This window comes from Ammospiza nelsoni, chromosome 3 (genome assembly GCF_027579445.1).
Source record: "Ammospiza nelsoni isolate bAmmNel1 chromosome 3, bAmmNel1.pri, whole genome shotgun sequence".
Classification (NCBI taxonomy): domain Eukaryota; kingdom Metazoa; phylum Chordata; class Aves; order Passeriformes; family Passerellidae; genus Ammospiza; species Ammospiza nelsoni.
The window spans coordinates 31,827,886-31,851,731 of NC_080635.1; the positions used below are offsets into that span (position 1 = coordinate 31,827,886).

At 50.9% G+C, this 23,846-nt stretch overlaps 1 protein-coding gene across 1 annotated transcript in view; it reads left to right on the plus strand.

Moving 5' to 3' along the window:
- The window catches only part of AARS2 (alanyl-tRNA synthetase 2, mitochondrial), a 17,944-nt gene extending 5,211 nt beyond the window's left edge, over positions 1–12,733 (plus strand). Inside the window, exons 9-22 of the mRNA XM_059467915.1 lie at positions 25–136; positions 674–801; positions 1,523–1,673; positions 3,418–3,587; positions 4,591–4,704; positions 5,437–5,577; positions 6,214–6,351; positions 6,751–6,860; positions 7,967–8,075; positions 9,581–9,703; positions 10,035–10,145; positions 10,959–11,042; positions 11,188–11,298; positions 11,676–12,733. Of these exons, the coding sequence (XP_059323898.1) occupies positions 25–136; positions 674–801; positions 1,523–1,673; positions 3,418–3,587; positions 4,591–4,704; positions 5,437–5,577; positions 6,214–6,351; positions 6,751–6,860; positions 7,967–8,075; positions 9,581–9,703; positions 10,035–10,145; positions 10,959–11,042; positions 11,188–11,298; positions 11,676–11,840 (1,767 nt within the window). The 3' untranslated portion in view covers positions 11,841–12,733. The remainder of the gene's footprint in view (positions 1–24; positions 137–673; positions 802–1,522; positions 1,674–3,417; positions 3,588–4,590; positions 4,705–5,436; positions 5,578–6,213; positions 6,352–6,750; positions 6,861–7,966; positions 8,076–9,580; positions 9,704–10,034; positions 10,146–10,958; positions 11,043–11,187; positions 11,299–11,675) is intronic.
- The last annotated feature ends 11,113 nt before the right edge of the window (positions 12,734–23,846 follow it).

Here is a 23,846-nt window from a genome sequence, read left to right on the forward strand (position 1 = left end):
GTAACCCTTCTGATCCTTGGGCAGATCAAGGATATCATCAATGAGAACGAGGCTGCATTTCTGTCCTCCCTGGAGCGTGGGAGGCGTATCATCGAGCGCACAGTGCAGCAGATGGAGCCCTCCACAAATTTCCCAGGTGAGTGTCCCTCCTCTGACAAGCTGTACTTAGACACAGTTTGCTCCAGGTCCTCATAAGCATTGCAGTCAAAACTGGTGGATGTTTGCCTCCCCTACATTTTCTGTGACACTCTAGCCCCAGACAGAGGAGCAGATGTTCCTTTCTTCAGATTGCAGTTGATTTCTAGTACTTTGTCCTCACAACAAACTAGGTACCAGGCAAGTTAGAAACATTCCCTTGCTGTTTTACTGACTGATCAATGAAGTCATTGTAAGACACAGCTGAGAGGAGTAGCACAGGACCCAACCAGTGCAGCTGCCTGTGTGGATGTGCTGCACTGAATTTTAGCAGGAAGGGGGCTGTGGAGCATTATTAATACTCAGTCCCATGCAAGAGCTCCAAAGCTTCTTTTCCCCATTAACTGTACAGTTGCACACAATACAGGTGGATCCAGTTACCAAAGCACACACTAGATTGGTCCCATCCAGACAGATCTTGAGATGCCTTTGCTTTCTGTGTTCTCACAGAGTTCTTGACCTTCTTTTTGTCTTACAGCTGAAGTAGCCTGGTCTCTGTATGGGAGTTTAGGATTCCCTCTGGATCTGATTGACTTGATGCTTGAAGAGAAGGGAATCAGCTTGGATTCAGCTGCTTTTAATGAACTTGTTCTGGAAGATGCAAAGGTAACAGGGAGACCTGCCTTGTCATAATAATTTAAAGCCTTATGTGTCTCATGTGAACGTGGAAGCAGGATCCCTTTCACTGCTGAGGCTCTTCAGAGCACCACAGGGCTACATGCCTTCTTCCTGAAGGGGAAGTGAGTCTGAAATAGCAGTGTCATCGCAATCCCCTTGTTTCTGAATGTGGAACTGAAGTATTGGTTGGTGATTTTTCTTCAGGTATTTTATGATGCGGGAGTGAAGGTTATGAAATATTTATACAGGTTGGGACAGTCCTCTGTTAGTCATGTAGTCTAACTTCTCACACAAAGTAGAACCAGCTTAGACAGCTGAAGCAGCAAATTATTTATGAAGAGTTTACAAAATCGCCATGACCTCTGTAGTGCTGAAATACTTGCACTGCCCACCCACCACCACCACTCCCTAGTGCAGTAATTGCCTTGAGGCCTTGCTCTCCTGAGCTTTAATGGCCTTCACAGCCACACAGCAGGCTGTGCCAGCAGGGATGTGTTAGCAGTTGCTATGGCCTGGCTCAAGGCTAGCACAGAGTGGTATTCTGTGCTTGTGAAGCTTGAAGGGACGGGTTAGTTAGCAGTAGCCTACATCAGCCTGGACCTGAACTAGCCATGGAGGTGGAAGAAGCCATTCCTAGCCTTCCAGCTCCAGTGAGCTGTTTGCTTGCCCCCAGAGATCTCCATCTAACTGTGCCTTTGCTCTGCTGCAGCGGAAGGCTGGTGGCCCCCAGGCAGGAGAGCCAGGGAGCACCAACACCCACCTGGATGTGCACTCGCTGGCTCGGCTGCAGGGCAGCAGGGTGCCTGCCACAGATGACTCTCCCAAGTACGCCTACGCCCTGGGGCAGCACGGGCACTACGGTGAGTGCCCAGCCCCCTGCACAGCAAGCTCTGCTGGAGTCCCTCTCGTGGCTGCTTTTGCTGCCTGACCCCATGCAAGCACAACGTGTTCTTTGTGCTCCAAACCTTGCTGCCACATCTGTTCCCTACCTCTGTACCTGATCCCTAACAGGGTGCTTTTCTTAGCGCTGTTGGCACGTCCCTAGGAAGGCTCTGGGCTGAGCTCCGGGTTGGCACCACTGGGTGCAGTGGTGAAACAGGGACTGTTGATTTCTTCTAGAGATAAGTCTGTCTCCAGCAATTAGGCTCCTGGGTGTGTGCTCGGGAGAAAGAAGGATGGTTACGCAAGGGTTTAGGTGTCTGTGTGGAACCGTGCCCTTGCTGTTTCCCTGGCAGGCCGCTAGGTGCCAGCGCAGGCTTTTGTCACCAAGGGTGACTGAGGCTGCTGATGCTCCAGGGACCGCATCAAGATAAGCCACAGGGAGCAAGAGGTGGGGTGGCTGTCACAGACAATTAGAGAAGGCTGTGTACAGCCAACTCCCTGTTACCCAGTGTGCTGATGGCGGCCCACGCTAAGCAGAAAGGGAGGCAATTCAAGCTATATATACTACAGCAAGAGCACAACAGAGGAAAAAAGCCTAGCATTGTGTGTGACATTGGCTCAAATCCCCAAACTAGAGCTGTCCCACCTTCTCAGCTTCTGAATCATGGAATAATTTGGGTTGGAGGGGATCTCTGGATCTCCAGTTTCTTGTTAAAAGTAACATCAGTTTCACAGTTGGATCACATTGCTCAGAGCTTTGTCCATATAAGTTTTTGGTATCTTCAGGGACAAAAATCTCACAGCCTATCCATTCCCTGTTCTTTATCACTCTTAGTGTGTAAAGGTTTTTTCCTTCACATACAGCCAGAATTTCCTATACTTTGGATATAGTCTCCCAAATGCTAAATAGGGATGAATAACCTCTTTCTTTGACTGCTGGCTAGTTTGTGTTCATACAGCTCAGCAGGCAGGCAGCCTTCCTTGCTGCAAGGGCACCCTGCTGGCTTGTGTTCAGCTTGCTCCTGAGAACCTGAGATTTCTGTCAGTTTGTTTCTGAAGACTGCTCAGATGCCTTCAAAAACAGTCCAGTTCTTCAATGTATCAGCCAATCCCTGCCTATTAAGTGGGATATTGGTACATCCCATTTTGTCATGGATAGTCATTAACAAAGATGTTAAGTGGTGGTGTCCCTTATATCAGCCACCAAGTAGTTCTGCCAGTAGCTGAATATCAGTTGAGCATTGAACTACTGAGCAATTCTGTGCCCAGCCAGTTGCACACCCACCTCATGGTCCACTGGTCCATAGTGCCCAAATCTGGGTTCAAGGAGCCTACAGGAAAGCACGTTAGAAGCTTGCTGCACCCAGGAATGTGACATCCCTGCTGCCCCTGTCCACAGCATCTTCATCAGTCAGTCAGGTTTGCCAAGCTCACAGTGTAGCAAGATGCAGATGTGTCTGTGTTACATTTTCTTCTGCCAGGCTTATGTGGAGCTGCATTGGGTGTCCCTGCCTGCTTAGCTGCTACTCTGTCATTAGGAGAGTGAGGGGTGACATAGTTCCAGTCCTTTGTCCCTTCTGCCCGTAGCTGTTCCTCTCCTACCAAGGCAAAGTGCCAGCTTTCAGTGTTGACAGGGTTGGCATGGGGAAGTGATCCCTCCTTTCCTGTTGCAGTCTGACAGGCTGTGTGCACTAATTGCTGCTCTCTTCTTCCCCCTGACAGAGTTCAGCCCATGCCAGGCCACTGTGCTGATGCTGTACAGAGATCAGTGTCTCCAGAAGGAGGTTGGGGCAGGGCAGCGCTGTGGTGTCATCTTGGACAGGACTAACTTCTATGCACAGCAGGGAGGGCAGGACTCTGACCAAGGCTACATGATACGTTTAGGACAGCAGGTAAGGCCCTTTGCTGCCTAACCCAAAGCTGCCATGGGTTCTGAGGCCAGGCAGGATCCTCCAAGTGATGGCTTGTTCTGCTGTGTTAATTTGCAAGCTGCTGACTCTTGGCAGTTTCCTTGGCATAGCATCAGAGTTGGTGGGGTAAGGCAGAATCAGCAGTAACTTCACAAGGGCATTCTTGCTGCTCTGGTTGTCTCTCACAGCCCTTTACAATTTCATCTTGCTGAGGAAGACCAAAGTCTCTACCTTCTCAGGTCTTCCTTCAGTGTGCTGTGTTCTTGCCAGCTGGGGTTGTAATGCTGAGAGAAGGCAAACATAGATCAGAGAGTCTGTGAACTGAGTAACTTCTCTCTGGTCAGTCCTGGACAGCTGCAAGTGCTGCCCAACCTGAGACCCAGTGCAAAAACTCTTCTTCCTCCCAAGAGCATCAGGGAGGACCTCCACTTCTGCAGCATGTTCCTTCAGCCTTGCCAAAGGAAGAGCTTTGACCCTGTCCTGGGAAGTTACACAGAGTGCAGCATTTTCTCCTTTCCCCATTTCCTGGTCTTGATAATCACCCCTGGGCCTTTTTAGCCTTGCAGAGGGTTACAGTGCCTTGCTCAGCACTTCTCCCCAAGCTATAGTGGTGGTCCAGTTTTGTTGCCATCCCAGTGAGGCAGAAATTGTGCCTTGGATGCCAGAGACATGCCTTGGGAGATGCTGTTCATTTTCGCATGGATGAGCATAGTTGTTAAGAAAATTTGTCAGCCTGCATGGTGTTACTGCCCCTCCACTGCAAGCTGGCAGCCCCAGCATACTGTGTAGTGAGTGGCTGGGTACAGGTGAGGTCTGGGACACCTTGGTTATGTTTGCAGTAAGCTTCTCTCTGCTTTTCCCACCCCATCCCTGTCTTTTAAGGGATCGGTGGGAATTGTGTTTCCCAGTAGGGTCAGGCAGGTACATAGCACAGATATTTGGATCTTCCCTATGTCCTAACTAATTTTTCTGTCTCTTTGCTCAGGATGTACTCTTCCCTGTAGAGTCAGTTCATCTCTGTGGTGGCTATGTGATCCATGAGGTCACTGCTGTGGAGACCCTGCGTGCTGGCGACCAAGTGCAGCTCTTTGTGGATGAGGTGATGACTGAGTGCTCTTAACCTTTTCCTTGTGATGCCCTGAGAACCCAGGCACAGCAGATCTTTGTCCCTTGTATTCTTGAGACTGTTCTTCATCATAGTGTGCAGTGGGAAGGAGATATCACAGCTGACTGTAATCCTTGTGAGCCATTGTGTCGGCAACGGAGAGAGACAGGGAGACTGACTCAGTGATCAGAATCCAATTTTATTGTGGGATACAAGTACTTATATACTATTTCAGGGAGACTAGTAATGTGTACTACAATGATTAGGTTAAAATCACATACACAAACTTGTGCATATAACAACATCTCTTGCTTGCAGAGTTTAATGGGATTTTCTTTTTCTGGTAAACCTGTTTGATTTAATCTTCTTGCAATCTAGGTCTAATTTTCAAAGTTCTGTTTGCTTTTGCCAAGGCATCCTGTTATCAAATCTCTCCTGTTAACCAGGTCCAAAGTCCACAATTTGTCTTGTGTCGCCCAACATTCCAACACCATTGGTTTGTCCAAAAGTATCCAGCTTACCCGTTACTGTTTTACAAAGATGATCCCATGGAGAAAGGAGTTAGATCTGCCCTGTCACATAACTCATCTGACACTACCTGTTGGTTTTCCTCCATCTTCTCCTGTCCCAATAGGAGGGGATAGGAGCGTTTTCCTTTGTGCCATGCCCCGCTCCCCTGAGCTGAGGAGGGCCAGCAGTCCCTCTAATGGTGCTGTGTGCTTGCAGGCACGGCGCCTGGCCTGCATGACGAACCACACTGCCACCCACCTGCTGAACTTCGCGCTCCGGCGCGTGCTGGGGGACAGCACCGAGCAGCGGGGCTCCCACGTGACACCAGAGCGGCTGCGCTTCGACTTTGACACCAAGGTGACTCTGAAATCCAGTCCCCTGTTCTCAGCACTACCAGCATTCCAGTGCAGCTCTTCTCTCCAGGATTTGTCCCCTCTCCCCATAATCACTCCTTTGGACACAAGTCACACTTCATCTGAGCAATGAAGCTTGGTCCTCTGGATGTGACTGTGTCCATTGGCATTGATTTGACCCTGAGCAGGGCTTGCTGAGGGGATGAATGGGGGTCAGAAGGGAAAGGACTTAGCAAGGCCAGTGGCCATGAGACTGACACAAAATAGTGTAAAGGAGTCTTTGAGAGATGGTGCTTGGCTGTGGCACATATCTGATGTCTGTACTGGACATTCAGGTGAGAGTATTTGTGAAGCTTTCAGTCAGACTGAGTGCTGGCCCTGGTAACCTGTCACTCATTCTAGTATTTCTTTTGAAGACTTTGGCTGAGGCTCTTGCATCAAAAATCCTTATCTCTCATGGGAGGAGAAGGTGGGAGGGCCATGATGTTCACAGTTCCCTTTTACAAGCAGAGAAGATGAGATGCAGGGGAAGAGTGGTGTGCTCAAGCTGAGTCATCTGGTGGCTGTGCCCCAGATCTCCCTCCTTCATTCTGTACCTCTCAGGACGCTTCTCCTGAGTGTGGCTGATTTGCTTCCTCAGGGCCATGTGACTGTGGAGCAGCTGCAGCAAGTGGAGCAAGTGGTCCAGGACCTGATCCAGAAAAATGAGGTGGTGCATATGGCTGAAGTGCCCCTCACACTGGCAAGAAGAGTTGAGGGACTCCGTGCAGTGGATGAGGTATGACAGGGTGGTAGCACACATCTTCATGAGCCTTCTCCTTCAGCAGGAATCATCTGGGACACGAGATGTTGACACATCTCTCTGTAAGGGAATTGTCTCCCAAAACTCAGATGGGAAAATAGGACAGAGATGAGGTCTCAAGACACTGTTGTTAAACATGGAGACTGGTGATTCACAGGCTTTCTGTTTATGCCTGTAGACCAAAAGCCTGTTGTGTCACCAATTATTTTTTTTCCCACTGGTGGCTGGTTGTGGGGGACAAGTAGTGCCACCCCTGACTCAGGGGCTCCTCTAGAATAGGGGAAAATGAGGCAGACACCTGAAGCTGTGTAGTTAGTCTGTAAGTGCCCCTGCACAACCATGTTGTTAGCTGCTGATCCCTGTCTCCTCTGTCAGGGCTATCCAGATCCAGTGAGGATAGTGTCCCTGGGGGTCCCTGTGGAGAATGTGCTGACCTGTGACTCCAAGGCTGCAATGCAGACCTCTGTGGAGCTCTGCTGTGGGACGTAAGTGACTTTTCTTGCAGCCAGAAGGCATGTGTGTGGGCACTGGTGGCTGAGGTAGAAACATCACTACAAGCTCACATCCCTGTCCCTGTGAAACTAAGTTTCCTCACTGGAAAAATATTGTGAGGACAGGATGGGCTATTTACAAAGCTTTGGAAGTTCCAGGGTGAGCAAACTGTAACAAAATGCGCAGCATTTTTCCTTACTTCATAGTCTGAAACCAACCTGGAAGAAGCCACAGGGCACCAGCAGAGGATGGGAAAGTTGTGTGTGACTTGTCACACCAGGGTTATGGTGCTTTGTCTTTGAGGTTAGAAAAGAGCTGGGTGCCAGGCTGGAGACTCCAATTCAGCTGTGAGAACTTGAGACTGCTCTGATTATTTTAATTAATTATCTTCACTCTCTTCTGCTTTTAGCAGTAATGAGAGTAGAATAAAAGTTAATCCATCTTAGGACAGTGCTGACACCAAGAAAAAAAAAAAAAAAGAAGGAACAAACTGGTCTTAGAGCAGATAGAACTGAAAATGAGCAATTTTTTACCCATGAGATCTTCTTGTGGGAGTACTGGGACAAGAAAGTGCATGGGAGATGATAAATTCTTATGTAGATGTCTGGAATGATTGCTTGTGGTAACAGAACCCAAGACACTGTAGTTTTCATACCCAGCATTGAATAAACAAGAAGGAAAAGGGAGGTTGTCAGTGTCCTGAGACTGCACAACTATCCTTTGTCTGGAGTCTGCTGGCCAGGCAGTGAGCTGGCCTGACAGGAGAGGGGTGGGGTAGAGGAGCTGAGTAGAGGAGAAAAACACCAATTCATCTCACTGCTGAAGGAGAGGAAAGGAGGACAGAACTTGGCTGCACCATTTGACTGGAGCCTGCTGGGCAGGGAGCACAGAGGTTCCTCTGGAGTAGCCTCAACTCTGCTGTCTCTTGCCGTACAAGGTTCCATCAGGATTTTAGGGATGGAAAAGGATTCAAGGTACTGGGATTAGGATTAGGAAAGGACTGCTGGACTTCAGAGTTTTTGAAAAAGAAAGCAGGGTTCCTGATTTCTGTTTGTAAAGAGCAACTTGATTTCTTTCCTGTTCTCTGCTGACGTTGTAGGCACCTTCTCCAGACAGGCTCTGTGGAAGACCTGGCCATCATCAGCGAGCGCCAGCTTGTCAAAGGCATTAGCCGTGTCATTGCAGTGACAGGGGGACGAGCCAAAGAGGTGAGAAAGAGGGAAATGACATTTCTGCCATGTCAAGGCACTGCCAGAAGGACCAACCTTTGTAGGTTCCTCATAGACAATTAGGTCCCACAGCTTTGGTTGGAGCCTCCCTGCTGTGCCACATCTGGCTTCCTGCTTCAGCCTTGGACTCAGCTCTGCTGCTGTACCTCACTATTCACCTCCTTTCCCTCCCATCCTAGTTCTCCGTCTCCTTGACCTTCATTTCTCCCTTCAGACTCCCCTTTCCAGATAAAAACTTGCACAAAATATCAGGAAGCCTCTGGTCTATAAATTTCAATCCCCCAGTAGGTATTTTAAGGTGTAATTCTTGGTGCATTGATTTTGCCTCCTGCCTATCACAGCTGGATTTGCACTTTATGATTACAGGGTTTTGGCCTCATTCTTACAGCCCTTTTGCTTCCTGTCTTTAGTCTTTCTCCTGCTAAACTGTGATTCTGGTCTGGCTGGTTCTGTATAAAAAGTGAACAACATACTATTGTGTTTGTGAGATCACTCTGTCCTTTGAGTTTTTGGAAGTGTCAGGTGTCCCATAAGCTTTCCCTCTTCCTTTAAGGCTGCTATCAGAGGAGAGTGACTCATAGTCACTGGAATTGGAAAGACTAAAGGCAAAGCCCACCCCTGCAAATCTGTTACTTTTTGGCTGGCCATCCCCTGTGCATCTGTGTCCCAGAGAGGCTTTTCTTCATGCAGAAGAACAAAAAGCTGCAGGGCACATCTGCATGTTTGCTGGAAGTGCTGACCTGGAGAGCCCCTGAGAGGAGCTCTGTGCAAGTGTTAATGAGACAAGGGAGACTGCAGAGAGATTTACTTGGAACAAGGGTTGTGTATCCTAGCTAGGCAGAGCAGTCCTCTGCTCTCCTTCCCTTAAGTCTTGCAGGACCATCCTGGGCACAGAGATCTGGCAGGGAGGAAATGCTCCAAAACATAAGGATTGGCACTGGTGAAAAAAGCTTGTAATAAATTTTTTAAAAAATTATTTATAGTAGCATTGTTGGTGAAAAACAATAAGAAATATATCAGGATAGGTAAACTCAGGAAATATGCTTCAATGGCTAATGAGGTTTCTTTTAGTGTTAGTGTTTTTTCTCTTGTTTCTTCAATCAGCAGTTTCAAGATTGCATTTGCTAATGGGAAAAGATTTCTAAGATGCTCCACAGAGCTCCCCAGTTTCTTCTCAATGAAATCCTGATGATTTTGGTGCAAATTTTTGAGGAAACATGAATTTTGACCATAAATATCACCTAAAGCTCAACAGCTTGGTCTGCCTGAGTGTGATCATCTAGTGTTGGTTGCAAATCTAGAGAGGAATGTTGTATTTCAGAGTCTTGCAGGAGCAGTCATTCCTAAACCATCTGTAGGTGTCTTCTGACTGGATTCTGAGCAGCACTTCAGTGTTCATGACCCTGCTGTCTCCCTGCTTTCTCCATCCTTGTGGACTGTTTCTGCTGCTGCATTTGAAGCATGCATTCCTTCCATCTCTGCAGGCCCGGGAAGTAGGCCAGTGCTTGGCTATGGAAGTGGACTCTGTCTCCCTACGGATGAAGCAGAGGGTCACCTCTATTCCTGAGATGCAGAACCTCTCCAAAGAAGTGGGCCACTTGACCAAAGTAAGGGTTACACTCCTGTACAGAAGGCCCAGCATGGGCACATGAGACACAGGACTCTTTCCCTATCAGGTTCACATCCTACCGTGGTCAGTAGCAAGGGCAAGTTGCTATCTGCTGTTGCCTCTTTGGTCACAAGGATTTTTGCCAGTGTCCAGGTGGCTGTGTTGCAGATGGGCAACTGAAAAGAGAAAGCTGCTTAGCACTGTGACTGGCTGCCCTGGTTAAAGCAGGGTCTGGGGAGAGGCCATGCTCCAGCCTGACCTCCCAGAGAACTGGCAGTTTATGTCTAGGGGTACAGTTTAATGTTCTTACAGAGCAAATTGTCTTGCAGGTGGTGGCCAGCACTGCAATGCCCCAGTGGCAAAGAAAAGAACTGCAGACCATCCTGAAAGCACTACAGCGAACAGCCAACACAGCTGTCAAGAAACTGGAGCTGCAGCAGGTACTGAGGCAGCAGCACACTGACTTGCAGTCAGCTGATGGCACACAGCAGTGGACCTGATGTCTCTGTCACACTTCAGAGCCACTCAGTCACTCAGAAGGCAGGGCCTGCGTTGCACCATGAGTGATTGTATGGGCTTTCTTCTGCCTTCACTGGCTGTTGTTTATGGGGCCCTTGGTTAAAATGCAGAGAATGACTGGGTGGGCTTTTAGCACCTGCAGAATTTCCATGTCTCCCTGCCTGTGAGAACAGAGCCCCAATACCAGCACTTTTGGCCATCACCAATAGGCATTGGGCATCACCTCCTTGTTTATGCATGGAGAAGATGAGATGGTTCTCACAGAGGGCTTAACAAAGTTACAGTCAGTGACAGGACAGAGTCCTCCAGCTACACGGATTTTGCTGTGTTTCTCACATGTGTTTGTGTTCTGCCAATTTACATTAAAAGCAGATTAGAAATACTTACTGCTAACTTAGATATCTCAGGAAGAATTGTCCCTTTCTTAAAGTAGGAACATCTTGCCACAGAAGCCTTCCTGAGACATATGGCACTGTATAGGTTCTAGGAGAGAGTCTGGGGACTGAATGAGTCACTTGCTATTCCATTTTGCATGGGTTCATCTCTGCTTGCATTTGGGAAGGAGGGCTGTACAGGTCTCCACAGGAGATGGAGATTTGAGGCTGCTAGTCTGACTTTGACTTCTGCTATCAAACATCTCCTGTCTGTCCTACAAAGCAGTGCAGATATATCCCCATGCAGCCCACCCTGTGCCACCTGTAGCCCTTCAAAGTGCTGTGTTTTTCTCCCTCCAGGCTGAGAAGGTGGCACAAATCTTGCTAGCAAAATACTGCAACCAGCCTGTCATCATTGATACTATCCCAGCTGATTCCCTCTCTGTGAGTAATCCACATTCTTTGTTGGCCCAGTGTACCTCAGGTGCTGCAAACAGCAAGAGGGAGTTGCTGGGCACATTTTCTGCTGGCTGCTGGTCTTCTTTGCTGTTGCCTGACCTCTGTTGTCCCTGCCTCCTGCCTCTCCTAGATCCTAATGAAAGTAGTGAACCAGCTGTGTGACAAGTCTCCTGGCACCTCAGTCTTGCTGCTCAGCCCTCAGGCTTCGGGTGAGGTGCTCTGTGCCTGTCAGGTGTCCAAGGTAAGCAGAACCCTGATAGACACAAGGGGAACCTGCCTGGCAAGGGGGGCTGCACCCACTGCTCAGCAGGTCTTGCTGGAGGCTTTTCCTGGGGTTTTGCCCAGTGTTGGTGGTTAATCACACAGGGGCAGGACCTGAGATGCCTGTACTGGGACCCGATGTGCTTTCAGTCTCTGTTGGGCCCAGATATCCCTGGATCCTCCAGGCAGTGTTTGCCCAGGGGCAAGACACAGCATTAACATGTAAGCTCAGCCTTTGTGGTCCTCAGGGTCAGGACTGCCTCAGGCTGGGTGAGGAGAGGATGCTGTTACCTTTCTTTATTCATACACTGCAGGCTGCCCCACAGTACAAATAACTTGCCTGTGTCTCTTCCCCAGAGCTGCCTCCCTGGTTTCTCTGCTGCTGACTGGGCTGTGGCTGTCTGTACTCAGATGGAAGGGAGGGCAGGAGGCTCTCCCATCGTGGCTAAGGGCAGTGGAAATGCCAAAGGCATGCAGGGAGCCCTGAGCACTGCACTGGAGTTCGCTCAGAGCAAACTGTGATGCTTTGGTGCCAGCACAGCTGTATGCACCCAGCTGGACACTTGATACCAAGCATATACTGTGCCCATCTGAAAGCATGAGCAGCTGAACATTGCTGCAACCTCTGCCTTGGAGCACTGGACTTCTGCCCATCCAGGATCAGCAGAGACCCCACTGACAGAAGGGTGCTGCCCATTCTCAGCACGAGCCTTTGGGAATGGAGCCTTGGAAAGCACCAGTCGCAAGAGCAGATCTGCTTCTCATGGAACACTGCAAATCTTGCCACAAGACCAGCACAGTGATTTTGTGAGAACATGGGGAGTTGGCACTGTTGTCTTAAAGCCATTAAAAGGCAGAGAGTATCCAATCACCTGATGTTTCTTGTAGCTGCGCCTTTTTTTTTCGTGCTCTGGCAGAGGGGTTCATTCTGCCCCTGCTGCTCCAGAAGTCAGCACGTACTCTAAGGAGTTCCTTCCTACTGCAGAACTCAGGGCACCCCTCTGATTAAAACTGCTACTCTAATTTAGAAATTAAAGAAATCCCACCTTGCTTGCGGGCTCAGGCTTGTTAGGCTTTGCAATGGCTAGAGCTGAAGCCAGTCCTCAGCACTGAGGGAGCAAAATTGTCCCCCTCTCCACCTCTTTGCTTTGAATGAATGTTAACTGTTTCTTCCTGACACTCCCTTGCAAGTCCTTTCTTCTGGCTCTTTACTGTCTCATACGTAAAAATCAGCACTGATGTAATGAGTTGTGAGAATGGAAACTGTTGCTGTGTTGCAGCATGGAGGTCCCTGCAGCAGGACTGTGCCCTGCTTTGTTTTGAGGCGAGCACATCTCATAAACTGGTTCGTTTTCACAAGCAGTGGTGGACCCCGCAAATTCAATTAATAAAGACATTTCAGACTTCAGTGTTAAGAGCTCCTAGCCAAAGCATCGTTACTTTAGATACAGTATTGACCTAAATAGGGATCATAAATGGTAGCTGAGCCAGAAGTGCAACAGAATAGTGATACAAGGCAGGTTTTCACCCTGTGAACAGCAAGAGCAGCCTGACACAAATGAATTTCACCAGCAGGTAGGGTTGTCTGTCACTGTGAAGGGAGGTGGAGGACCAGTAGCTGCTTTTGGGGTGGGAGAGAGGAGGTGTAGAAGCACAGTGATGCTGATGGACAGGTAGCAGGAAATGGCTGTCACATAGATACAGATTACTGAAGAGGATGTGGTGGGGCATGGCTGTGTCCAAATGAGAGGCTTCCCACTTAACTGTCTGCCTGAGGGAGGGGGAATAGCTGCTGTGAGCAGAGTCTCATTTCCCTTCTCTTCAGTGAACAGCTTACCTTAGGGGAAAAAGAGATGTGGACTTTGGGGGGCATCATTAGCAGACAAGGGGTTTTCTTCCATATCCCAGTGGATGTCCAGCCAAAATCTCATATGTGGTCCCTATGGCTTAATATGGCTCCTACTCATCTTTCCAGCAGCTGATTTTGCATTGGAAAGTGCTAGATATAAATGTGAGGACTCAAGAGGCAGAAGGAATGAGGAGCCTTTAGAGGCTAGTAGTACTCCCAGCTGTCTTCCCCTTCTCCCCCAAATGACTGACAGCTTCTGCAAGAGTGCAGACCTCAAGCGTTTGGTTCAGTGAACGCTGCTTCCAGCCAGGAAGCTTAAAGCAGGGCTTATTGCAAAGGGATTTGTGAGCCAAGGTCTTGGGCATCTGCCCCTGCTGCCAAGACTTCAGCCATCAGAGGGGTGTTCATGCCCCTCTCTTTGATCACTGTCAGTAGGGCAGGTTGCTGCTCATCCCAGACCCTGCCTGCATTCACTGTAGCGGAGCTGCTTGGTGCCTTCTCAAAATTCTTTCCATTTCTGGATGCAGGGGTGCTACTGGTGCTCCTAACATCCCTGCATCTGAGCAGTAGGGAGAGCTGGAACACCTAGCTGGAACACCATGTGCTTCAGGGCCCTTGTGACAGGCTGGTAGAGTGCTGGAGAGGGTATGTGGAGTCCCAGAGGATGGTTCATGCCATCAGCTGAAAGCACCATCAGTGCCTGGTGTTGGCACAATTCCTGTGTTTCTCTTGGGCCCCAGCAGCATCGGGTGGGGATGGCAAGGGGTGTTCTGTGTCACTGGGAAAGCTTTCCCAGAGTGCTCTTGTGATACTTATTAATAACTGCTACAGGAGATGATGTCTCCTCTCGGTGTTGGAGAGTAGGTGTGAGGAGGAGGAAAGGAATGCTGGCTTGAGCTGCTCCTGCATGATGCTCCAAAACAGCCTGAGCTTGCCAGGAGCAGCAGCCTTATGGAATTAACCTGCTTTGGCTTGATTGTTAGCTTAAAAGCCATTGACCTCATAGACTTTTGCCCAGCCCCTTACAGGGCAGAGCTCTGGCTGCTGCCCTTCCAGGTAATGCCTTTACTGAGCCCCTGACACCATTCCCATGGGAGATGAAGGGCTGCTGCCTGAGGCACCACAGAGCAGTGGCTCTTGGAGCTGTTGGAAGGAGATCCATCTTCACTGTGGTGCTGTTGGGCTCTCAGCACTGTGTGGTGAGCAAGCAGCAAAGACCTGATGCCTTGGCATTTCAGATGTGTTCTTCCCCTCCTGTGTTCCATGGGAAAATAACTCTGTTCCCAGGGTATTTGCAGCAGCCCCAGCACCCACTGCTGGCAGGGCTGCTGCAGCTCCTGCACCACCTTCCTATAAACCTTAAGAACCACCTGGTCTGTAAGCAGGGCTGCAGCTGCTGCAGTGGTGCTCCTCTGCCTCATCTGGGGCTGTCTTGGGAACCCCATTTTCTTCCTCCTCCTTTGCTGCTCTTGGCTTTTATAGACATGAAACTCAGTATTTCCTGTATCCTTTCTGAGCTTGCAAGAATCAATGATGTCAACATAACCAAATCCTGATCTTGTAAGTGCAGTAGCACTAAAAGTGTTCTGGAATTGAAGGAGAAAATGGATCTTACCCTACCAAGGAGTGATTCTGTGGAGTCATCCATGGTGCCCATGTCACCTCAGGCTGGTAAAGTGCTCCTCTTTCCCTGCTGCAGGAGGACAAGACCTTCACATACTGTGCTGCAGCTGCAGTAGCTGCCATGTTTGTGCCTGGCATGTCAGCAGCAGGTCAGGCAATGCTTAGCTGGGAAGGCTTTGGGAAACACACATTTGAAATAGAGTTCTCTGGCCAAGATTGCAGCCTACATTCCCTTACAAACATCAAAGAGCAGTCTAAGGTGCAAGCAGTATCCTGGGCACACATTTGCACCTCTTAACACATGCACACAGAAGGAATGGCAGGAAGTGGGAAACTAATTAAAAGACGATGGGGTTTTTGCTGTGAGCCAGGGCTGTCAGGTTGGCAACACCTTCCTAAGGCCAGATGGACCCCGAGGTCCCTTAAGGGCACCTGCAATGCAAGGGCCTGCCAGCATCAGCCCCAAGCAGCTACCTGACATTGGCAAAAGGGGAGCAGAAAGCACTTGCATGTCTCTTCTCACACACTTTGCTCCAGAGTTTCACTCTCAGTAGCCTGGGAGGCTGGCACACAGTGTCAGGGAGAAGCCCAGCTCTCCCTGGGTACCCCTGCCTCCCCAAGCCTTGGGACAGGCTGATGCAGGACCGTGACATGCTGCACCTTGAGTGCCGTAGGTCTCACTTCAGGAAGGTCCTGGGATTGTTGTGGTAGTAGCAGAGCTGAGCCATGCAGAGGATGTTAACAGCATGCTGAGCCACAGGCTCAAAAGCTGTGGGGCTTGGTCCATCAGATGTGGTGCTGAGCCATCTCCCAGTGACACTGAACATAATGTAGCATGTCCAAGCTGAGCCCTGCAGGGAGGGAGAGACCTCAGGGGCAGGGAGCTAGAGGTGACCTTTAAAGGTCCTTGCCAACCCAAACTGTTCTATGATCCTGTGACTGTACATGCACAGTGATAGTGTGCACTGAACTGGTCACACCACACAGGGATTATGCTTGTAATCCAGGAACCCAGGCGTGCATATATCTGGAATTGTGGGTTACACTTGCAGACTCTTCCCCTGCACCACAGGCTCCCCGTTCCTGCGGCAGCCAACACTTGTGGTGTTTGTGAGGTCCCCAGGACAAGGTGAGAGATGAGAATTTTACTCCATGTTCTCAGAAGGCAGATGTATTATTATATTATATTATATTATATTATATTATATTATATTATATTATATTATATTATATTATATTATAATGCTATACTAAAACTATACTAAAGAAAGAGAAAGGATACATCAGAAAGCTTTGCAAGAATGATAAAGAAAAACCCATGACTCCTCAGAGCCTCGACACAGCTGGACCATGGTTGGTCATTAAATTAAAACAATTCACATGTTTGGATAAACAATCTCCAGACCACATTCCAGAGCAGCAAAACATGGAGAAGCTGAGGCTTCTCATCTTCTCAGGAGAAGAAATCCTGGTGAGGGGATTTTTCAGAAAAAACTCGTGGGCAGCTGCTGCACAGCACACACGAGGCTGTGGAGAGGAACCATGGACTCAGCAGCCATGGCGAGGCGAGATTTCCCATCTCAGGAGCAGTCGAGGCCGTGTCGAGCTGGTGGTGTGAGCTGCTGCTCACCTCCTACATCCCAGATGCTTGGGAAAGGAGAGGAATGGTTCTGTGCTAGAGGTGTTCAGCTGTGGGACAGGCACCATGGGATGGGCAGGAACACCCCCTGGCTGAATCACCCCTCCAACACTGCGTCCCCAACTTCTGGGGAGCATTTTTGGGGAAGAGAAGTTTGCACCGCAGGAGAACGCTGTCCACAGCAGCGAGCCGAGCGGCCGAGGAGGCGGGAGAGGCATTTCCTGGGGAATCCCAGCAGCCCGCCTTTGCCTGCCCTTCACGGCCAGCTGGTTCCCTGGGCGACAGCACTTTGCATTCAGCTCCTCAGCCCGGATTGCAGCTGGCGTTTCCATGCCGCTTGCAGAGAGGCGTCACTTCCTCAGCTGCAACCCAAAGCTCCTCCCTCCTCCAGAACGCACCTGGTGGACCCACAGGGCTGGGAGAATGCTTCTGCTTCCCGTTGCATCTCCTCCCCATCACCATCCCAACTATTGTCAGGAGCACCCTGCTACTGAGCTCATCTTCCTGGCCAGGAGCAGCCCACTTCCATTGAGGGCTGAAATTTGATTGATTGATGTCATTCTGGGTCGCTGAAACGTGGCTGTGGGGTCCCAGGGTTCCAGCACAGAGGGAATGCAGTGAGGCTCTCATGGTGTTACCCAGTCTGCATCCAGAGAGCCATGTGCTGCTGCATCCCCTGGGCACTGCAGAGCTGCTTATCCTGCAGGTGTGTAACCATGGCAGGCTCCAGTGGAAGGATGAGCAAAACTGCACCCAAAGCTGCACTCATGACCGGCCCCAGGCACTGGGGTGCTGCTGCCCACCACCTACAGTGGCTCCCTTGAGACTGGGGAGGATGGAAGATGACCCTGTAGAGTCTGCTGTTGTGTAGACTAGAAGGAGCTCCACTGTGCACCCACTGCCTGTGTGTTCACTTCTGTGGGCTGGAGGGCTTCAGACCAAGTTGAGAAGTCCTACCGTGCACAATCATTTAAGATTCCTATGGGGGCTGTCAGTCTCAAAGTTCTGCAGTACCTGTGTTTTCAGCTGGCTGTGGGATCCTTATCCTAGAACTACTGCCATCAGATTGTCTGGTTTTTCTGGGACACACCACCCAGAGCCTGCTGCAAAAGTCCCTGAGGCTGTGCAGACACTGGGTTACTATTCCAGTCCCCAACCAGGATCTTGCCTCTCCTTCTAGTCCTTGCCCAGCCTCATGTCACGCACTTTCCTCTTGCTTTACATCAGAGGTTGCCTGGGCTTGAGCTCCAGGAACAGGAAGATAAATCTGAGCCTACGTAGACCTTCTTTTCACATGGTGAAAAATTATTTACACTCGGGTTGGGATTTGCTGCTCTACTAATTTCGTTGTCTCCTGGTTTGCCTGTTTGTCCCACATTCCACACAGTGTTTCCTCCCTCCCTCCCTCCCCCTTCTTTCTCTCACTGCCCTCACTGGTGCCTTTCCTCTCTCCTCCTCCTGGATGGCCAGGTTAGGCAGGTGCAAGAAGATGCACAGGGAAGATAATCCACCAACTCAAATATCACCGAGTTTTACAGAAAAAAGGGGAAACAGAGGCAAAACTAAATGACCTTTAAAACAAGCAAGTTCTCATGTTCCCTCCCCCATCCAGAAGTGGCTCCTCTGCTCTGTTACAACCTTCTCCTCCCTACCCCAGCATTTATTTATAAGCACCATCAATAATTAAGAAGCTGCCTGCCTGCCTGCTTGCCTCAGCTGCAGTGTTGACAGAGGCATTTCTGACGTTTCCTGGCTCAGCCTGGCTGCTTTGCTCACTTGGGCTTTTAATTTTCTTTCCCTGCCTTGTTAGAAACACAGGAATCACCCACCTGGAACAGACTGGACAGCCAGAGAGCCAGGAGAGTTTCCTGCTGGAGCTGGTTGCCCCAAGAGGTGCTGGCTTTCACAGCACTGCAGCATCAGGATGAGCTGGGATATCTGGGGTGTCGCCACCATGGGCACCATCCCTCCCTACCAGAGGCAGGGCCTGGGAGAAGAGACCCCCCCTTTCCACATCTGAGGGCAATGGAGCTTGCACACTGGCGTTTCTTTGTGGGAAAGACAGCAAGTGAGGGCTCTGCAGCTGGGCTTCCCAGCCCTGGGTGAGTAGCATCACCCTGGGCACCCAGCCAGGGAGATGGAAGAAGGAGAGACCCACCAAGCAGTGCAGCCAAAAACCACAGCTGAGCAGGATGAGTTGGCCCTAGCAGGCAGAGCCAGAGGCCTCACAGTGGAGGGGGACAGCTGGACTTAGAATCAGGGATGGAAAGCTTTACACTGGTCCAGAGGAAGCACCACGTGGCATAACTCAGGGACAGACCAGGCACAGAGGCAGCAGCTGGGCTCGGCACATTGCTGGCACTGCAGAAGTCCTTGGGAACACTCCAGGTTGCTTCTTGTAGGTTCAAAGCACCCTGCAGGCATCAGGCAATCTCTGACCCTTGAACACATCCTCAAGTGTAGGGTTTCCAGAGAGCCTGGCTCAGCAGCTGCAGGCAGAGCCTACAGCATGCCAGTCCAGCTCCCTTTGCCAGTGTGACCCAGAGGCAGCAACGGGGCAGAGGAGGGAAGCCCAGTGGTTCTCCCTGAGCTGGCCTGCGATGCTGCAGACACAGCAGAGGCTTTCAGGGAGGCAGTGGCAGAGAGCTGCAGGGGGGCATCTGGCTGTATGCACCCAGCTCCCCCCAGCACACAGCACGATGCCTTGGGGCCCCGCTCCACCAGCCGAGCCCTGCAAGGGAACACCAAGGGGACCCTGGCTGTGCCATGGCCCCCGTGTCCTGCAGTGAGGCCAGGGGGTGCCTGGGAGCTGGGCACAGCAGCAGGAAGCAGATCTGTCACAGAGCATGGCTCTGGAGGGACAGTGATGGCAGCTGGCAGCTCCACAGCCCTACCGGGGCTGGGCTCCGCTGGGCTGGGGAGAGGGCACCAAAGGACAGTGTCAACTCAGCAGCCCTCGGTGCACAGGCTCCCGGCTGTCCTGTCCCATCAGTGTCCGACTGCCACCACAGCCACCACCCCAACGCTGTTCTGGCTGTCATGGGGAGAACAGGCCCCCCTGTGCTCCTGCAAGCTGCCCTGCACCAGGCCCTGCAACTCCTGCTACAAGATATATTATATGGAGCTGCTCCTGGGAGACACCAAGGGTCTGAGAGCGGGAAAATGTGCCTCCTTCCCCATGTGCCCCCACATCCCCAGCCCACACAGCCCAGCTGAGACCCTCCCAGTCCTCTCCTTCTTCCGTGGGTCAGACTCCAGGGAGCATCCCCAGCCTCCAAGGGAAGGGATGTCTACTTGTGAGGGTAGTTGGTTGTTCCCTCTGCAAAGGATATCACAGCCCAGCTGGCCTTGAAGGTAAATAAGGCAAGCAGGGAGGATGCCCTCATTTCAAATATAACAAGGACCCTGGACCTCTCAGCTGCTTTCTGGTGGCCAAACAAGGGAAGGATGATGCACTGCCTCCTCTGGGATTTTCAAAATCTCATGGTGCACTGCCTGTGCTGTAGGACCTGATCCTGCTTCACGCCCCTCTAGAGTACCGACCCTGTTGCAAGCACTTGGATTTATCTAAATACAGCACAACAAGGAGGGGTGGAAATTGGGGCAGGGAAGGGAATGACACAGAGTCACAAGCTAAAATGCAAATCATGGACCATCCTGTGGGAAAAAAGAGACCAATGTAAAACCAATGGATCATCTCCATGAGAGTGCTGGAAAACAGCCTCCCACTAACTCTCATCCCCAGCCTGGTAAGGGAAAAGCTTCACACCTGCTCTGAAAGTCGTGAAGTCTGCAACAAGCCCAGACAGGAATAGAAGTCCCTAACTAGAAGCTTTCCCTCCTCCAAGCAAATATGCAGCCAGCTCTCTTCTCCTACATGGCACCCCAGCTTGGCTCACGTGGCCAGTGCCAGGCTGGCCGAGTGGTGATGCCACATCTCCCTGTCACACAGCCCTGCAGCCAGGTGCACAGGGCAGGGCAGAATGTGGCCAGCACAGCCAAGGGAAGCTGGCCACAGCTGGCATCCTTGGCAAGGACACAACAGCACCCCATTCACCAGGAACTGAGGAGGAAGGCTGGCAAAATCTCAGTGATCAGTGTTTCTGTATTAATCACCAGCCCTCTTGCAGCAGGATGCATCTCATCTCTTCTGTGCATGTCTCCTTCTGGACTCTACTAAGGAGCCAAGTCCCCATGGACTCCCTCCATGGAGCTGAGTGACAGCAACCTGACAGTGAGGAGACACTTGCTCCAGGGACAGGACCTGTGGGGATTGCTGTGACACAGTAGTGACAGCAGAGACCCTACAGCTGAGGCAGTACTAATGGAGATGCCCATCCCTGGGCATCAAGAAGAGCCAGCAAAAAGTGCCAGAGTCCCTCCAGGAAAGGAGGGTTTATTCAAGGGGTCAGCCAGTTCTGAGCCAAAAGCAGCAGGCACTGTGCTCACACAGCTATCTGAAGCAGAAAGGCTGGGAATATCTGATCACATCCTCCCCAAGTTCCTTCTGCTGTCCAAACACAACCCCATGCTCCCAGCAGGACTCACAAACAGGATGTTTCTGCTGCCCACAGCCTCTGTGATCCACCTTCTAGCAGGGCAGTTGCTCTGCTTTTCCTCTCCTCCTCCTCCTCATTTCAATACAGGGGGTCTGGGCACTTGTCCTGCCCAAGAGGAGCTTGCTACACCCTCAGACCTGCAGACCTTTGCAAACAAGACATTTTCCAACAAGAAGGAAGCAGGGCTGGGGGAGCATGGAGGAAGCAGTGGCAGTGGTTGTGTCCTCAGCATTGGTTGTTAATTATAGCCCAGAGCTGGGCACAGAGGGGAGCTTCAGAGCAGGTCCTCTCTTCCCTGGCACCAACCCCTTGCTCCAGGATTGTGCCAGTACCTCCCATGTCAATCCCGTTGGAAGTGGGGCTGAAGACCACAGAAGCTGGCACAAACACGGCAGCCTGAAATCTGGCAGTGCTGTTTCTCTCTCTCTTTTCCCTAGACTGAAGCGTGGAGAGAAAGGGAGGGGAGCCTGGCACAGCTCCTTCTCGATCCTAGAGTGCCATCTGGCACTTGGATGCAACACAAGGGGCTCAGTGGGAGTCAGCAGAGGGACTTGAAACTTCTGGTCTGACGTTGGAGGGATCTCAGAGAGAGGGGAAAAGAGAGGGCTCCAGAAGCAAGGAGGCAGGGGCTTGCAAATGGGAACCAGGAGGTCCCTGGGCACAGATCACAGATCCTGCCTGCAGGAAGGTTTCTTTGATTCAGTCAAGAAAACATATGATCTGGAAAAAAACTAATTAAAAACTAAGAGGCAAATAAACTGTCTTGCCTGAGAAGTTTCAGCTTGGCAAGATGAAGCAGCCTTTTACCTCTTGCCCTGCTGCAAGTAGCAAGGGTCAGTGAAGGGAAGGGGTTCCCATGGTTTAAAGTGTTACCAGATGCTAACCTGAATGAAGAAAGGAAAAATCTAAGTTTTCAGGGAGGGGTAAAGAGTCATTGAGGCAGCATGGTTCTCCAGATAGGAAGGACAGCACAGAGGTGGGGTTGTGAAGTGCAGCCTTACCAAGCATCATGGGCAAACACTAGTGCAGAGGATATCCTGCCCCAGAGACAGAGTCTGGGATGTACAAGAAAGATTTAACATCTGCATCCATATTCTTGGAGGTGATTCCTAGGAGTCACAGCCCCCCAGTGGATGAAGAAAACCTCCTGCACTATTTATCAGTATTATTTTGAAGTTATCTGAATGAAGGAAACCTTCCTGCTTCTGAGTTCAGGCCAGAGGCACGGTAGAGTGAGAACAAAACCATCTCCCTTGTGCAGGTCATACCCTGATCAACCCAATGGCAGCTAGACTGTGCCCTGTGGAAGATGGGGGGACAAGTCCAGGAATACTTTAGGGCTGGTTTTGCACCAGCAAGGGAGGAAGGATACCCCTTTTCACAAACCTTGGTGTGATGCATGATGATGGGGATGCCAACCATGGCAACAGGTCAGATTCCCTGATTATTTGTTCCCCTGTTTTGTTTCTTTAATTAATCTCAAAGAGAGAGCATCCAAGCCAGCTGCACCCTCAGCCTGCGGTGGGATCATTTATCTCACCCCCCACAGGGCTCCTGTGAGCACTGGAAAGGTCAGGCTGGGGGGAGGCTATGGCAGGCTCTGCCTCCTGCCCTGAGCCAGCACCCACGAGCAGGGCCTGGGGGATGTCCTGGGGAGACGAGCCTCCACTCCTGCTGCCAAGCTCTGCTCCCCACAGAGCCAGCGCAGGCAGCAGATGGGCTGGGCTCTCCCTGCCAGCACAGGCAAGGGGGCTGGAAGGTAGGAGGTAGAACCAAATCCAGTCTCATTAAGGGTAATTACCATTCATCCCAGGAAGCAGTAGGAAAAAGAGCCCACGTTCTCCCCATCTATTAATAGCCCTCAGCAGCTGCATGGTTCCTGCTGCAACCCAGGGAGAGCAGAAAGCTTTGGGAGAGCAGCAGCCCAGGGAGCATCCTGCTCCCCCATCCTTCAGCACTGGCTGTACAGGGGCAATTTTCCACCTTCCAGGATGTCATTTGTTTTGCTGCTTCCCCCAGGACTCCAGGAACTGCTGGCTGCTTGTAAGCAGTGTTTTCCAGCAAGAGCTGCAGGGAGCCAGCCAGAGGAGGGCCTGGAAATAGAGCTTTGGAGCCAGTCCCTGCTCTCCAGCATCCTCAATTTTCTGAGTCCTGCCCAGTTTTGGCACCTTTCTGTGCTGTGCTGTGTTGAAAAGGTAGAAGCCATTAATGAAAGAGGACTCCAGTGCTGAGGACAAACCTCACTGGCTCCTGCCCTAGTGAGTCCCTTTGGTGTCAGGCAGACATCAAACACCAACAGGCTCCTCTCAAACCTGACCTTCAGCTGTGCCCATGGTTCTTCCCCACGGAGAGATGAACCACATCTGACAGATGGAGGTTGCCTCGCTGCAGGCATCAGCTAGAGAGGCTGCCCCACATGGAGCACAGCACTCACATGAAATGTTATCCTGGACTGGTGTGGTGACTTCTGGCCATCATGGTGTGATGTGAGGACACTGCAGGCTGCAGGAGATGCACTAGCAGGGCTGACCAGGAGGACACATGCACAGAGAGGTTTTTTTTCATTCCTTCTACCTCCAGCTGCCACTGCAAATAAACAGCCTGCTACTTGCTGTGGGCAGAAAGCTCACCAGATGTGCTCCTGCAGTCCCTGAAGAGACAGCTGCTGCTGGTGTAACTGGAGAGGAGAGGGAGAGGAAGATGGAGAGGTAGAGCAGAAATGCTTGGCTGCAGGATGTGTTGGTGGCTGGGCAAAGCCAGGGAGGATAATGTTTCTAGTCCATCATGCTGGGACACTAAAAAAGGTTGTCACCCTACAGCCACAGCTTTGTTTCCAGAACAGCACCTGAATCTTCACA